This window comes from Meriones unguiculatus, chromosome 7 (assembly GCF_030254825.1).
Source record: "Meriones unguiculatus strain TT.TT164.6M chromosome 7, Bangor_MerUng_6.1, whole genome shotgun sequence".
Taxonomy (NCBI): domain Eukaryota; kingdom Metazoa; phylum Chordata; class Mammalia; order Rodentia; family Muridae; genus Meriones; species Meriones unguiculatus.
Window position 1 is genome coordinate 42,185,859 of NC_083355.1, and position 15,841 is coordinate 42,201,699.

Consider the following 15,841-nt stretch of genomic DNA (forward strand, 5'->3'; position numbering starts at 1 on the left):
AGTCTCAGTCTGGAGTCCTGTGTACATGAATGGGTCCGTGTGTTGGCAGTCGGGTCGCGGATGCCTTTCCCTCAATGAAGCGGCTCTTTAATTTTTCATCCTTTCATTATCCAGCTCTCCACTTCTAGGACTCTTCCTGGTACAGGCTTCTCACGATGACACCGACAGGGTTGTCCTGATTCAACCCTGTGATTTTTTGACCCGATGACCTTTCTCTCTTGGTTTTTGAGGTAGTTTCCCTAGGTAGCCTAGGCTGGCCTTAACCTCCAAAAAAGTGGGCATTACAGGGAATGCATCTCCATCTCTGACCCACATCTTCCTATTAACACCAAGCAGAGTAGCAGGGACATGGCTACGCCTGTGTTCGGGAGCCAGGGTAAACTCCTTATTCATCTGCACTGTGTCGCTGGAGCCTTTACAGATGCCGTGGGTGTACAACTCCTCTAGCCCCATCCATCAACTGACGCTAATACAGGTACCACCCACAACAGTGCCACAACAGAAGAATCTTCTCTCTACCATCTCCGGGATGAAAGCAGGGAGTCTGGATTGGTGCGGTTGCCCAGGGAATTAGAATTAGGGCAACACAGCAGTGTTTCCTGATGAGGACAGCAATGACGTTATTCAAGCTCCGCCAAGAGCAGCCGCTCTCAACCTTTGGGTGCCCGCACCCCTCAGGGGTGGTGGTCGAATGACCCTTTCACAGAAGCCGCCGCGTCAGGCATCCTGAACATCAGGTATTTAAGTAACAGTAGCAAAATTAGTTAAGTAGCAACGAAAATAATTTTATGGTGGGGGTCACCAGGACATGAACTGTGGTAAAGGGCCATGACTAGGAAAGTTGAGAACCACTTGTCTAGAGAATGGATTTTACCATTTTAGGGCTCTCCAGAGAAACAGCATTCCCCAAAAGGCAAGTACTTACCTTTCTATTTCCCTCACCCAGCATAGGCTCAAGTCTCTAACGTCTTCCCTCTCTATTAAGTTTCCGTTGGAGAGGACTTGAGATTAATAATTTTTCAAAGGGTGCAAAAAGTGAGATCCCAGGACAGGCCCTCCGTCTAAGGGTGATGACAGGTAGGACAGACAGGCAGAAAACATAATTTGAAGTATTTTTGGTTTTTTATATACAGAATACAGGAAAGTTTCTGTAAAGTCTAAAACATTACAATTACTATGTACATTGGTACTAGTGTGGGGAAGAGGAAGTAGCTGGGGTAAGGAGGAAGAGAAGTGGCAAGAGAACAAAAAAAGGACACAGAACAGGTTTACGACAAAAACGCCTTTGCTACAATAGACAATTTGAGAAAAACACTCTACCACATGTACTGTACACAGTTTTTAAAAACATTGAAAAAAATGTCATCACTAGATGTATTTACACAAAATCCAAATACACTTTTCCTTATTTGAAATAAAATAGATGGACAGCCAGAAAAGAGAATGCATTTCTCGTTTGTCCATATACACAGTAGCTACCTGTAGTGCAACCGCTGCAGAGGGGAAAGCAACTCGCCGGGCGGGAACCTGGGAAGAAGTGGGTAGCGATCTTTATATTAAATAAAACAATGATATTGTATAGATTTTGCTGTATGAAAACTGTATTTTTTCTTTTAATATAAAACTATTGTCACTGCCACAAAATAGAACAAGTTTCTGATTATTTTACAACAGCGGGCAGGTGGTCGAGGAAGAAGGATCAGGAGGCGGGGAGAAGGGGTTGTGCTGGAAGAAGTGTCCAGACCAGGGTCTTCCCCTCCCTGCCCATGCTGTTCCTCAGCTCGGGTCTGCCGCTTTCCCATGAAATGTTGAGTACAAATATATGTGCAAATGCCCCCTAGAACTTGAGAAAAGAAAAAAAAAAAAGTCTTAAAAAAGTCAAAAGTTTTTCTTCATTTCATGCAAAGATTGTAGTTGAAGGGTTTCTGGTATAGAAAACACCCGGGCTTGGTTCGTGTACATTTTTGCATTGCAGGAGTCTTGGGTGAGTGTCCAGGCCAATGGCCTAGGGAACGGAGTTGGAGCGCAGCACAGGGCCCTGATGGGGCTTGAGAGATAGCTTCTCGGCCAAGACCCCATCCTGCAGCAGGCTGGCATCACCTTTGGGCTGTTTGGTCGCAAACTCAGTGATGCTGAAGACAAACTGTAGGCAGCCCAGCTTGATGTAGCTGCCATGGTGTAGTAAGGCTGTGCCTTCCCAGCCGGCCCCACTGCCCCCGATCAAGCTTGAGCTGCTGGCTTTGCAATTGCAGGGTCTCCGCTGTGGCCCCTGGGCCTGGGAACTCATCATGGCTGCCTCCTCACTTGGCTCTTCATCCTGTTTCTGGTGTCGGCGGCGCCCTGGGAAAAAGGGGGATGATCATAGGAGGGGAACAGTGAAGAGCTGACCTGTCTGGGATGATTGGCAGGACTGGGTCCCTGCATCTCCCCATTCTATACACTATATGACCAGGGCTGAGGGATGCTCAGATGGGGCTGGTGGAGTCTCAAGTCCCCAGAAAGGTCTGATACATATGTGGGTGTTCAGCACTTGATTCTTGGTGGCCTTTCCCAGGCCCACCAACAATGAGCTTGGCCAATGGGACTGGGAAGGCAAAGAACTGTAGGTCACTGACAGCATGGCAGAACCAAGGTGCTGGGGGCCTTAGCTGTGGCCACAGGCCTCTGCTCCAACTTACTGATGACACTCTGCACTTTGGCAACAATACTGCTTGGGGGGGTTGGCGGGGTCTTCTCAGAGAAGTCACATGAGTACAGCACATTGTCCACCGTTGTCCCGTGCTCACTGTAGTTTAACAGCTCATAATGTTTGGTATTCTGAGGAGGAGGAGGAGGAGGGGAGATACGATGTGGTTGCTGTGTGAAGCCTTGGGAAAAGGGGAGAGGATATAGGGCTTGCTGCGCTACCTAGCAAGCTCTCACACTTTTCCTCAGTTACAGCCTGGCTCTTTCGGAATCCACCAAGACTCTACACTTCGTCAAAGTCTGCCCTAGTGACTCCATTTTCCCTCTCCCTCCTCAGCACTGGCTCCGGCTCATCTGATAGCCACATAATTATGGCACACTATTATGAAACTCAGGGTCACATCCATAGAGCTTGGTTTCCTTCTATTTTGGTCCCTTCCCCTACTTTGAGGTGGGCCCCTCAGCTGCTTCTGTGAGCAGCATCCGTTGCAGTGATAGCTGCTTCTGTAAGCAGACGACACGGTAGAAGCATGCCAGGCCTTTCATACTGAGTCTTCCCTTTCAAGTTGGGCAGGAGGAAAGAGGACAGGCCTTTCACCCTTGCTCCTGCCTAAGCCCAGAACCCAGTTCTGGTGAAAGACCTTGGACTGGAAAAGCTCCCTCCCATCCAGCTCCACCCCTCACCTCATCGTAGAATATGCAGGCATGTTTCCCGGACACGTAGTTACAGTGACCATAGTTTGTAAGGCACACATCCATGTCAGCTCCTGCAAGGTGGCAGGAGTCAAGGAAAAGGCAGAGAACAAACTGTAAGGTGTATGTGTGGGGAAGTGGAAGAGAGGGTTGTTAGCTTCTGGGTGGCTGCTAGCAGAATCTCAAGGGAGCTTAGAGCCTCTTTTCTTTCTTTTCCTTTTCTGGTATTGGGGTAGCTTGAACTCCTGACCTCCTTGCCTCCATTTCGTAAGTACTGAGATTACAGATGTGTCCCCAAGCCCAGCCTTACCCCTTGTTGTTCTAAAGCTAATCTGCTTTAGAATATATGGCTGCTTACCCAGACAGCACAGTGAGTTACTGAAAAGGACGATTCATCACGTGAACACAACAGGGCAGGGCCTTTAAGACTTTAAAGGGCAATTTCTAGGGTAAGGGGTGGTCTGAGGGGTGGCGGGCTACACCTCCTCACTCAACCAGCCTGAACGACAGATGCTCTGAAATCATCTGAATGACCAGAAATAAAACAAACAAACAAATGAAGGAGGGTTGTGTGTGAGCCTATTAAACCTAGGTGTAAGAAGTGTCCTCTTTTCAAGCCTTTGCCTACAGTGTTTCAGACCCTACTGAGAAGCAGTTAAAACAAAAGGCCTGAGCCAAGGAAGGACCCCACTGGATTGTCTAGGTTCTTAGTCTCTCTTGTCTGGACAACCAATGGTTAGATCCATCAAGCTCTGAAAGGGCCCCTGTAAGTGTCCATCTTTAGGCTGAAGATCAGTGCCCCTCCCAGATTCCTGGCTGGCTCACCTGTCCCGATGTAGAGGGTTCGATAGCACATGTTCACAGCTCCTCCCAACCCTAAGAGGGGGTAGAACACAGCTCGGGCCTGTACCTCCTTTCTTTGCACTACAAGACAAACATAGGGATAGGATCATTCAGAAACTCAGAACCTGTGACCCAAACATAAACCAACAAAACCTGGATCTTTGGCTGGTGGCCTGGGAAAAAATCCCACGGGGTGACTCACACTCAAACTCAGACCTGACTCAGCTGCTTCAGGGGGAGGCTTCACCCCACATAGCATTTCTAACACAGGTTAGGAAGAATCTTCACTGAAGATGGTTACAGAATTTGAGGATATTAGTACTTTAAGTTCCCAAGCTCCTGGTTATCTTAACAGGGATATTCCAACTAATAATTAAAAAGAGAACATGGAAAAACATAAGGCATAGGCCAGTGTTTCTCAAGCTTTAATGAGCACATCAACTGCCTATGGATTTTGTTAATTAATTTTAGTTGTACAGTAAGTCAATGGATTTGATTACTAGAACCACCACCACACATACAACAAAAACTAACTCTGGATTTAGCTAGAATGAACGGATATAGAATTTACAAATTTGCATTCCTGTGTGTGGGCGCACACACACTTGTGATCACGTATATATAAACAACCTTTGGTGTTGTTCCTCATATATATATATATTTTAAACAAGGCTCCCCACTGCCCTAGAATTCAAGTAGACGAGGCTGAACAGCTAGTGAGTTCCAGGGATCTGTCCTTCTCTACTTGCTCAGCTCAGCATCACCATACCTAGCTTTTTTAATGTGAGTTCTAGGGAGTGAACTCAGATCTCTTTGGCAAATGAGCTATTCACCAGAATTTGTATTTCTAGTAAACTCTTGGCATCCTGATAGTGCTGGCATGGTACTGTAAACTCCTGAAGCATCAAAACTCTTAAGGGCTAAGGGCTCAGAGATAACCAAGCAGAATTAGCATTTGAGAAGAATTTACAGGAAGCTTACCTATTGTTTTTCTACTTCTCACCTTAAACCTTGGGAAGCCCTTTTACTTCAAATATTACAAAGTAGCTGAATAGAAAGCATACAACATATAACCAAAAGTACCAGTAGCTCCTTTGCTGTGAATCAAAGTGGACTTGTGCGGAAGCAAGTTATACCAAACTCCCCAACTCTGATTAAAAAGCTCTTCATCTTGTCCATGCTGAGAAAAAAACCACGGTGCTTTATTAAACCCATCAAAGGTACAAAGAGTTTGAGCTACTGAAAGCGGAGATTCTCCATGGAGCAAGGTGGTCATTCACACACATCAGACAGGAGACCTGATGGTGTGCTGGCAGGTATGTGCACGCGCACCTTCTGTGTGGTGCCCTCCAGAAGCGAGCGGATGTGTCCCAACACTGCCCGGTGAGGCTTGGACCCGGGAAGGGAAAAGCTGATGTATTCTCTGCAAGGCCAGAAACTTGATCAGCTTCTCATCCAACATATTGATCTCGATTTCTACCAACCAAAGAGAGACATCAAAAAGCTGAGAGAAATGGAATGTGGAAGTAGGTAAGGGCTACAGGGCAAAGCTACCAAGTGATTTGTTTAAACAATATAAAGTGCGAAGTGGAACAAAGCTCCCAAAGCGGGCATCTCACGTGCTGTTTGCAGTGAGAGGGGCCCCAGTACGGTGCTTCCTGCAGCAAGGCAGGCTAATTTCCAGCACAGAAAGGCAGAGCCAACAACCCCCAGCTGCTTGTGAAGAAGGCGCGGAAGCCTAATACAGACTGGCCTTTTCTACCCACTCTGCAGAGAAATCCACCTCTATTCTCTTTGGCCTCGGGGTTTGCCACAGATGGAAGCAAGTCTCCTGGTTCTGTTCTGCCTGATGTGATTCTGTTCTTTCCTACTGGTTCAGCTTAGCTCTACTCTCCTCTTCTTCATCTCTGATTGTATTTTGTGTGAACCCAGAAGGCAGAGACAGGAGATGAAGCCTTCTCTGACACTCTTCTATCCAAATGGATACTGTTTATCCCCACCTCTTATCCCTCTTCAAAAGGAGCTGAATGCTACTGGGACATCACTCACCTCCGTTGACATCCATAAATGCTCGAAGTGAGTTGGTGAGGTCCACCATGGCAGTAGAGTTGGCTGGGAAAGAGGGTACGGTTAAAGCGCTTCCTATGGATAACGTGCCGGGGCTGACCTTGCCATCTGGGGACGGAGCAGGAAGACTGTTACTTACGTCGCCTGAGGGAAACCCACCGGTTCAATCCCCCATTGCTGAGACAGTTCTGGATTTCGGACCCAAGGTGATGTTCCCTTCTTGATTCTCAACCCATAGGTTCTGGAACTCCTAGAGCTAAAAACGTGTGGTGAGGAAGGGTAGATGGAACAGCAACACACCCGGGAACGCACGAGTTTTCCAGAGTACTGAGAACTGTTGCAGTTTACTACTCTGGGGCAAGTGGTGGGATGGCTTTGTTTTTGGTTCACGATCACCTACCCCCCAGCTACCTCTACCCTTACAGAAGCATCATCTAACTCCTATCTGCTGAAGCACAACTGACAGTTTGCAAAACTTATTCACACTGGAATTACATGGTTGGAGAAAAGAGCGGGGGCTCCCATGCAAAGAAACCACAGGCACCTGGTTACCGAGGCCCCCCGCTGACTAGGAAGATGACTTCATGTGGGAGACCACCGGTAACAGCAGCTTCTAACACCTGGTCCAGACGCTGCGACCAGCAACCTCAAGGTGCAAATGCTGCCGCACAGCTGAGGGAACAGGTCTAGACTGCACTGGGCCAAGCACAGACCTACAGGATTTCCTTAGGGATACGGCTGAGGGCAAGCTTCTGGACCAGACCAACCTCTGCAGGAACTATCTGAAAGGCAACGCTGCTTTCTGTCCCTGCTTCGTGAACATGAACGTTCCTCAAATGAGCTGGCTCTGAGAATCTGCATTCAGGTGTAGATTTAGTCTCGTATGTGAATTGCATACACTGAACCTCAGGCTGACCCAAGTGGTTCCAGAAAGCATGTGCCTTCTGAGGTGATGGGACAGACAGGCAGAAGACTATGTCCAGAAGGTGAGAGGAGGGGCCGGTGACCCAAGCTGCAGTTCCAGTATGCCACTGACCTGGCAGGCCACCCTACGGAAGTGACTTAAATTAGTGAGAACAGCCTCATCTTATAGCTGGGACAAGCTAACACAGCCTTTCTCCTGCCATAGAAATACAGGGGAGATGGACCTCTGACACAGAGATTAAAGGCTTCCAGTATTCATTAGGAATATAATTTTCTGGACTCTTGGGTCTGTGCTAGTAAGAATACAGAAGGGATACTTACCTGATGATGGCGCTGGTGAGCAGAATCGTTGGTTGGCGCCTGTGGCCAAGATACTGTCTCCTGCAGCTTGGGGGGGAGTGAGCACCCGGGTGGCATTTGGGGGTGAGCCCAGAGGCCTCGAATCTGTCAACGAAGGTCCTATCTGTGATTGGACAGTCTTTCTATGCAAAGTGCTGGTGTTCTCGATGCTGGCACAAGAGCTGGGAATGGAAGGGGGCAGGCTTGGGACGGGTACCAAACTCCTCTGGGGACAAGAGCTGGGGCCAGTGGCATTTTCTGTCTTCAAAATGATGCCGACGGTGTGGTTCTGAAGCCCCCCAGCCGATGGTGGTGTGAGGGGCCGGGGCCAGCCTTGCCGGTGTGTGAGGCCTGGTAAAGGGGTGTTGGCGCCAGGAAGTCGCCGGGGATCCGTGGAATCAGTGGGGCTGCTGTAGAGGTGTGGGCCATTGGCTTTTACCTCTGTGTTCACTGGCCCATTGGCAGTCCCACAAGGGGCTTTCTTGGACTTTTCCACACAAGAACTGCAGCTGATGTCCTCTAGGGCTGGGGGTTGGTGGGGTGGAGAGCAGCCCAGAGAATTCTGGGTGCTAATTGCTGAGGGGCAGGATAAAGGGTAGTGGGAAGGTAGAGGTGCCTTGTCAGCGGTTTGCAGGGAGGTGGTGATTGAGCTGTCAGTCACAATAACAGGCTTAATATCAGCCTTCTCTGTCTGTTCAGAGTCCCAATGCGAAGGCATCTGCTTAGCAGATAAATGTTTCAATATGCTGCACTGGAGGGCAACAACACTACAGAGCCACTGCAATGGAAGGAGAGGAGAGAAGGTGAGAGCCTGGGAGTGCTGGTTCATCCTGCCGCCGTGGCCAGGGCCACAGCAGAGCTGACAAGCACTGTTTCCAAGGCTCCAACAGGAATGACCAGAAAGGTAGCCCACTTTCATTCCCAAGCAAGACTTACTGGTGCAGTACTTGGCAGTACTATGTAGTCAGTGGAACTTGAGATTTCCGTTTTGGCTTTGCCCTGAAGGCTCACCTTCAGGGATCAACATCCATCAAATCGCCCAGTGTCTGCTGTGTCTGACACCATTACCTAAGCTCTCTGTGTCTGCACATCTCTTCCTACAGTACAGAACTGCCTAGCTCGCAGCAATGGGGGACCGATGAGGAGAATAGCCTGCTGGCTTGACTGCTCTTACTTGCCTTTATCATTTGAGCTTGGGATTCTCCACGGGTCACCCAACTGTTAGGGGGCCTGGGTGGAGTTAGGGGAGAGGTAGGAATGACAGATACTGAGGCTCTGGTGACACGGAAGAGAGACTGGATTTGTGAACCCAATTCAGCTTTTACTCACCTCTTGTTGCTCTGCCTGAGTGGCTAAGTGCTCAGAGTTCAAAAGGTGCGACTGTGATTCCTCAGGGACCCCATTGCAGATCAGCTCCCCATCCCGAATGGCCGCAGGTGCAATGAGAGGGGGTGGAAACTGGTACTGAGATTTTATAGCATCAGGAACCTGTTTAAGATAGGAGGAAAGAAAGGGTGATAGTGCCAATATGGCCAGTTGAATCTGCCTTAACGAGATACCGTTTTATCTGTAGTGTTGATACCCAAGGAACCACCTATTCTGTGATCCACAAAAGGGCTCAGTGTGCTGTAACTGTTTTGGGTTGCCTTTGATTCCAGCACAGACATCTGTCCTGAAAAGGTACAGAAATAGAAACCACAGGTGGGGCCTTCACTGTTCTTCATTAAGATCTCAGGCCTTGTGGAACTCTAATCTACAGCTTGTTGTCTACCATTCTGTATTGAACACATGCAAGCCTGACACCGGACTGAGCTTCCGGCTGTAGGTTTGTATTTCTTAGTGCTGATGCGCAAGGGTGAATAGTAACTGAGAAATAAAGTGAAATGAAGCTATACTCATGGCAGAAAGAATGAGCACGATGCCTAATATGTGCACTTAATCAATGTTAGTTTTCATCAACCATTTGTTCATGACTCATGAGACAACTGAAGACTTCTTTGTTGAAACAAGAAAAAAAAAAGACATTTTGATTTATATTATGTAAGAATGAAAGAGCCACATAAAGAGTCATTCATACTTTCAACAAACATTTATTGACTGCCTCGGAAGTCTGGCACCATTCCAAATCCTAGAGGTCCAGAGATGAGCCAGGTGTCGGTGGCACACGCCTTTAATCCCAGCCCTCGGGAGAATGGTGGGCACACACGCACAGAGGCAAGGAACGTGGAGTTAAGAATCACCACCTAGCGCTGTGGGCTTTCTGAAGCAACAGGGGGTGGAGTAGTGGGCTAGTCGACACTGACCCAGGGAGAGTGCAAAGGCAGGGAGGCAGGAAGCTCTGACAGGTGTAAGGGTCTCAGCAGGTTCCACTGCACTCCTATCATCAAGCACCGTCTAAGAACAAACTATTCTCCTTAACGATAAGAAAAATATATAGGGGAAAGCCAATGAATCTAATCAAGGCCTCCTAGCTTGTTCATTCAGCATCCAGGTGAGGTTCTGAATATACATGGTGAAATGAGTTAGTCTGGATTACATTTAGATCTATTTAACAAGAGGTATAAGGCAACTGCCTTATATCATATTTCTGCAGCAGGAAAGACTTTATTTTGAGAAAACTGTTCTACTAATGGGTAAGTAGTTACCCAGTTAAGAGTTTACTATATACTTTCCAACAGTCAGCATCTTTGCTAGTTCTGGAATGACACCTCTGAAAGGGGATGGAAGCAGTATGATTGAACTTAAAATATGGGTGCCACCAAGTGGCCATTTTGGGAATTGCTAGTTTCCATCAGCACATGGGACAATACATGCATTGGTTTATTTCCAAAGAGAAAGACCAAGTTTATATATGGCCACATAGTGTGTTAAGCCTTCTAGATCAACTGAATAAGGGAACTGATTATTTTGAGAAATAGCAAAAGTGTTTATTTTCTTTTTGTTTAATAATTTATTCTCATTTATTTTATGTGCATTGGTAGTTTAGATCTTGGAGTTATAGACAAGTTATGAGCTGCCATATGGGTGCTAGGAATTGAACCTGGGTCCTCTGGAAGAACAGCCAGTACTTTTAACTTTGGGGCCACCTCTCCAGCCTCCTGGTTTTTGTTTTTTTTTTTTTTTGAAACAGGATTTCTCTGTGTAGCCTTGGCCATCCGTATTGGAACTCACTCCGTAGACCAGGCTGGCCTATAATTTAGAAATCTAACAGCTTCTGCCTCCCAAGTGCTGGGATTGAAAATGTGTGCCACCATGAATGTCTTTGGAAATGTCTGATTTTTAAAAGACATTTTCCCCCCAAAACAGAAATTATGAGTTATTAAGAATCAGTATTACAGATGTTACTCAAGAACAATCTTTGTTCTGGTGGCAAACTAAGCGTGACTGAAATAATTTTTAAAATGCTGATTCACATGCAACAGAAACAAGTCCTAGGTTCAATCCAATCTCCAGAAACTCAAGAAAACAAAAACATTAAAAATCCAAAGAAGGTACCCACAAATAGCAGTAATTAAAGAAAAACAAATCAAATACTGACTCCATGCTCTAAAGTCAAACATTTAGGTCAATTCTCTATAGACTGGGCTGGCCTCGTACAGTGATCCACCTGCCTCTGCTCCCCAAGTGCTAGAATTACAGGTGTGCTCCACCACCACTCGGCTGCAAATGTTTTTCAATGAAGGAAATTCTCTCAGTCTCTTTGAATATAGTTTAGCAAGTGTCAAGTACATAGAAATAGTAAGTATCACAGGAAGACTATGGTTGCGTTAGTGATATATTAGCCTACAGAACTTTCCTTCGGATAATACATTTGTTCTTAAATTTTCAGCTGGGCTGGGCGTGGTGATGCATGCCTATAATCCCAGCACTAGGGAAGTAGAGGCAGGTGGATTTCACTGAGCTCAAGGCCAGTCTGGTCTATAAAGCAAGTCTATGACAGCCAAAGCTATACAGAGAAAACCTGTCTCAAACAAACAAGAAAAATAAAAAGTTTTCAGCTGGGTATCACTACTCATCTCTCACTTGGCTATCTGCTTGATTAGTCAAATTGTCACCTCATCAGAGTTCTCAGAAAGGGGACCACTTAACAGGGACAAACAATGTTAAGGGGACAGTCAAGCATTATGCTGGCGAGTTTTAACTTGGCATAAAGCAGAATCATCTGGGAAAAGAGAACTTCAGTTGGGAAGACACCCTTTCTAGTTTGGCCTCTGGGCAGTTCTGCCCCTGGGCTGGTGGACCTCAGAGCTGGCTGTAAGAAAATAGGTAGAACCACCATGAGATCCAAACTAGTAACCAGCACTCCTCTATGGCGCGTGCATCAGCTCTTATCTTCTGGTTCCTGTCCTCCCTAAGTTCCTGCCTTGTAAACTGAAATAAATACGATAAATGCCCCCCCCCCCAAAAAAAAGCTGTTTGCAGTCATGATGCTTTATCACAGCAATAGAAACCCTAAGACATGGCTGCTCTTCCAGAGGATCTGGTTTAATTTCCAGCTCCCACATGGCAGCTTACAACTGTCTGTAACTCCTGTTCCAGGGGATCTGACATCCTCACACAGACACACGCAAGCATAACACCAATGTACATTAAAAACAAAACAAAAAACCCTAAGACAAATGTTGTAGTGACAATGGAGCATAACTGGGCTTGTGATGGTTTGAAGGGTGCTTCTGCTCTGGAGAATCATTGACAAATCCCAAAAGCACACCTGCAACTTTGCCCTTGCAATCCTGACTGCCATCCATCCTCAGGTATTACTATACAAGGTCATATTTATTACTTGCTGAGGCACCAAAGACCTATTTCTGGGGTTTCAGTGTCATACCTGTGATCCTCTGTGCCATGAACTAAACCAGAGAGCACCATCCGGCCTATACTGACTGGACTGGGACTTACCTTCAAGCTTCTTCTTTTGACAGACTGGAGCACACGGCGGTTAGGAGGGTGTTTTTTATGGATTCGGTTCAGGAAGTCCACTTTGACCACATGCTGTGAAATTGTGTCCTGGAAGCGATCAAACACCTGGCACCGATTGCTCAGTGTCAGATTCTTCTGGTTCAGCTAAGGACAGAGCAGAAACACTACTTTGGTGAACTTCTAAGGGTGCTGTCCCTCCAGCCAGCCCCCTTTTCTGGGCTTAAAAACAGAAGCTGGCCAGGTGGTGGCGGCACATGCCTCTAATCCCAGTGCTCGGGAGGAGGAAGCAGGCAGATCTCTTTGAGTGAGGTCAACCTGGTCTACAGACTGAGTTCCAGGACAGTCAGGGCTACACAGAGAAATCATGTCTCCACAACCAACCAACAAACCAACCAGATAGGACACATGGCCCCACAGAAGCTTCTTCCTAGGTCTCTGAATGGCATGGATCTAAGACAGAAACTGATTCTTCTGTATGTGTAAAGTGTGTGTATATACTGGGCAAACACTCTGCCCCTCTACTCTTCAGCTCTGTGTGGATTCTTTTTTCTTTCATGCATTCATTTATAAAGATTTATTTATGTATACAAAGCCTGCACCCCAGAAAAGGGCATCAGATCTCATTATAGATGGTTTTGAGCTACCATGCGGTTGCTGGGAATTGAACTCAGGAAGAACAGCCAGCCAGTGCTCCTAACCTCTGAGCCATCTCTCCAGCCCTTTTTTCTTTTAAATAAAAGATTTATTTATTTATTATTTATGCAGTGTTCTGCCTGCATATATGCATGCAAGCCAGAAGGGGGCACCAGATATCATTATAGATGGTTGTGAGCCACCATGTGGTAGCTGAGAATTGAACTCACAGGGCCTTGGGAAGAACAGCCATTGCTCTCCAGTCCTGTATGAGTTCTTTAACAGGGTTCCCCTCAGTGTTTAGCACATGGTATAATGAAGGCTGCATGATTATCACTGGGTACATGATTCTCATTCTTTCTCCTCTGTTTCTTTCTTCTCTCTACTCCTTGTCTTGGGGATAAAGCCCAGACCCTCAAAGTGTTCTACCACTGAGCTACACCTCTGTTCCCTAATGGTATGTCTTAGGCAGCAATGGCTTAATGTGGAAAGGCTGTTTGTGAGGGAGTGCTTTTTCACGAATCTTTTGAGTGACTGCGCAGGGCCACCTCTCCTGCAGACGGTAGACAACAGTCTTGCTCTAGTGAAGGAGCATGTGGAAAATGTCTGAAGACAGCCCGCGAGATGGCTTAGTGCATGAAGGTCGTGCCAAGCAAGCCTGGTGATTTGAGTCTGATTCCCAGAACCCAAGTTGAAAGAGGGGCCTAGTAAGATGGCTAAGTGGATAAGAATACTTATCACCAAGCCTGACTTACGTGTAATCCCTAGTCCCCACAAGGAGAAAGGAGAGAACTAACTTACACACATTATCCTCTGACCTCCACGTGTATGCTCTGCTGAATACATATGTGTTCACAGATAAGCAGCAGCAATAACAATAAAAATACAGTACTAATAAAGCTGGATGTGGTGATTCACACTTGAAATTCTAGCACTTGGGAGGTGAAAACAGACAGCTCAGGGGTAGTACAAGGTCATTCTTGGCTACACAGTTTGAGGACCACCATAAACAAACAAACAAACAGATACATAAAAAAACAAACAAACAAACAAACAAATAAATAAATGACAAGGGGGTAGGGAAGGCTCAGTGCTACGGCCTTGCGGAGGAGCAGGTTCTGCTCCCAGCACCGACAACTACAGTCACTTCTAGTCCAGCTCTAGGAGTTCACTGCCACTCTCTGGTTGCCACAGACGCCAGACATGCACACGGCGCACTTACAGAAATGCAAGGCCAAATAGAACATAAAAACAAAACAAAACCACTCCCAAAACGAAAACATGTTGGGGTTGTAGCTCACTGGTAGAGCACTTGCCCAGCCTGGGGTTCAATCTCTGCAAAATTAAAATTAAATAATTAATTAAAAAAAGAAAGAAAAGAGAGAAATTATCATGATCACTGGGAGATAAGACAAGATTTCCTTTTACAGACTTCACTTTCATTCATTCAACAGCTCACTGAAAACCTAGAATGTGCCAACATACAAAAAAACTAATGCAAGGGAAGGAGAGCAAACTCATTTGATGCCACATGTATTCCTGACAGCCAACCCTTCCTTTCTTCCTTCTCTCTCTCCTTCCTTTCTTTTTGGGTTTTTCAAGACAGGGTTTCTCTGTGTAGTCCTTGGCTGTCCTGGAACTCATTCTGTAGACCAGGTTGGCCTCGAACTGCCTGCCTCTGCCTCTCAAGTGCTGGGATTACAGAGTTGTGCCACCATGCCCTGCTTTCATTTATTTTCTTAAGGTTGGCTCTAACAGCACTCTTTATGGCTAATGGCAACCATTTAATTCATTGTGGGGTAAAAATTATAAACAAATAAGCAAGTTAAGCCTGCCTGTACAGTTGAACAAGGTCCATGGGAAAGGCAAGAGGCACAAGTGAGATACATCTAAACAGAAGAGAGGATGGTCTGTTGGAACCAGTGCCTGCTAGAGTTGAGCACAAAGCTCACACCCCTGCTTCTGGGGGACTAGTCCCTGCCCTCATGGGCCGTACTGAGCCGACCAGCCACCACTGTGCTTACCACCACATGCTCGATGTGATTCGGACACATCCACCTGCCCAGGGGCATGGCAGTGAGTGGGGGCTCGAGGCAGTCCATGTGAAACAGAAGTGGGCAATAGTCACACTGGATGAGGGGGGCCACTCGGCAACTCCTGCAAAGGAACAAGATGTGATAGGTGATTCCTGGGCAAGATGGGAAAATTCGGGACTAACTCTACTCTGCAGAAGAACCTTTCCTCCCAGTCTGCACAGCTCTCTCCACACTTCCCTCCATGCATGGTTCTGTCAGTAAGGAAGAGGAAACCAGGCTCTTCATTATTTTATTTTCTAGGAAGACTGCATCTTGTGAACGTAAATGTTTATTTGGAGTATTGCTAAACTGACTGTCAGAGCAAGAATGACCAGTGTGTGCTGGAGAGATGGCTCAGAGGTTAAGAGCACTGCCTGCTTTTCCAGAGGTCCTGAGTTGAATTCCCAGCAACTACATGGTGACTCACAACCATCTATAATGGGATCTGGTGCCCCCTTCTGGTGTGCAGGTGCACATGCAGATAGGGCACTCATATATGTAAAATAAATAATAAATAAATCTTAAAAACAAAAACAAAACAAAACACCAGTGCCTAGTACCTAACTCTGCTCTCTAATCTTCTTATTCTGTAAGGAATTCTCACGTAAACAAACAAATAAAAAGGCTGGCAAACTGGCCCAGTGTTAACGGTACTTGCCACC

General features: G+C 46.5%; 1 protein-coding gene across 3 annotated transcripts in view; it reads right to left on the minus strand.

Annotated features, from left to right (window-relative positions):
* Positions 1–1,103: 1,103 nt before the first annotated feature.
* Phf12 (PHD finger protein 12) overlaps positions 1,104–15,841 on the minus strand; it is a 43,369-nt gene continuing 28,631 nt past the window's right edge. For all 3 annotated transcript variants that reach the window (XM_021630479.2, XM_021630472.2, XM_021630483.2), the window contains 10 exons: positions 15,129–15,261; positions 12,451–12,615; positions 8,881–9,039; positions 7,534–8,329; positions 6,271–6,396; positions 5,554–5,697; positions 4,204–4,302; positions 3,370–3,452; positions 2,679–2,817; positions 1,104–2,340 (listed from right to left, as the gene is read on the minus strand). In XM_021630479.2, the coding sequence (XP_021486154.1) occupies positions 2,006–2,340; positions 2,679–2,817; positions 3,370–3,452; positions 4,204–4,302; positions 5,554–5,697; positions 6,271–6,396; positions 7,534–8,329; positions 8,881–9,039; positions 12,451–12,615; positions 15,129–15,261 (2,179 nt within the window). In that variant the 3' untranslated portion in view covers positions 1,104–2,005. The remainder of the gene's footprint in view (positions 2,341–2,678; positions 2,818–3,369; positions 3,453–4,203; positions 4,303–5,553; positions 5,698–6,270; positions 6,397–7,533; positions 8,330–8,880; positions 9,040–12,450; positions 12,616–15,128; positions 15,262–15,841) is intronic.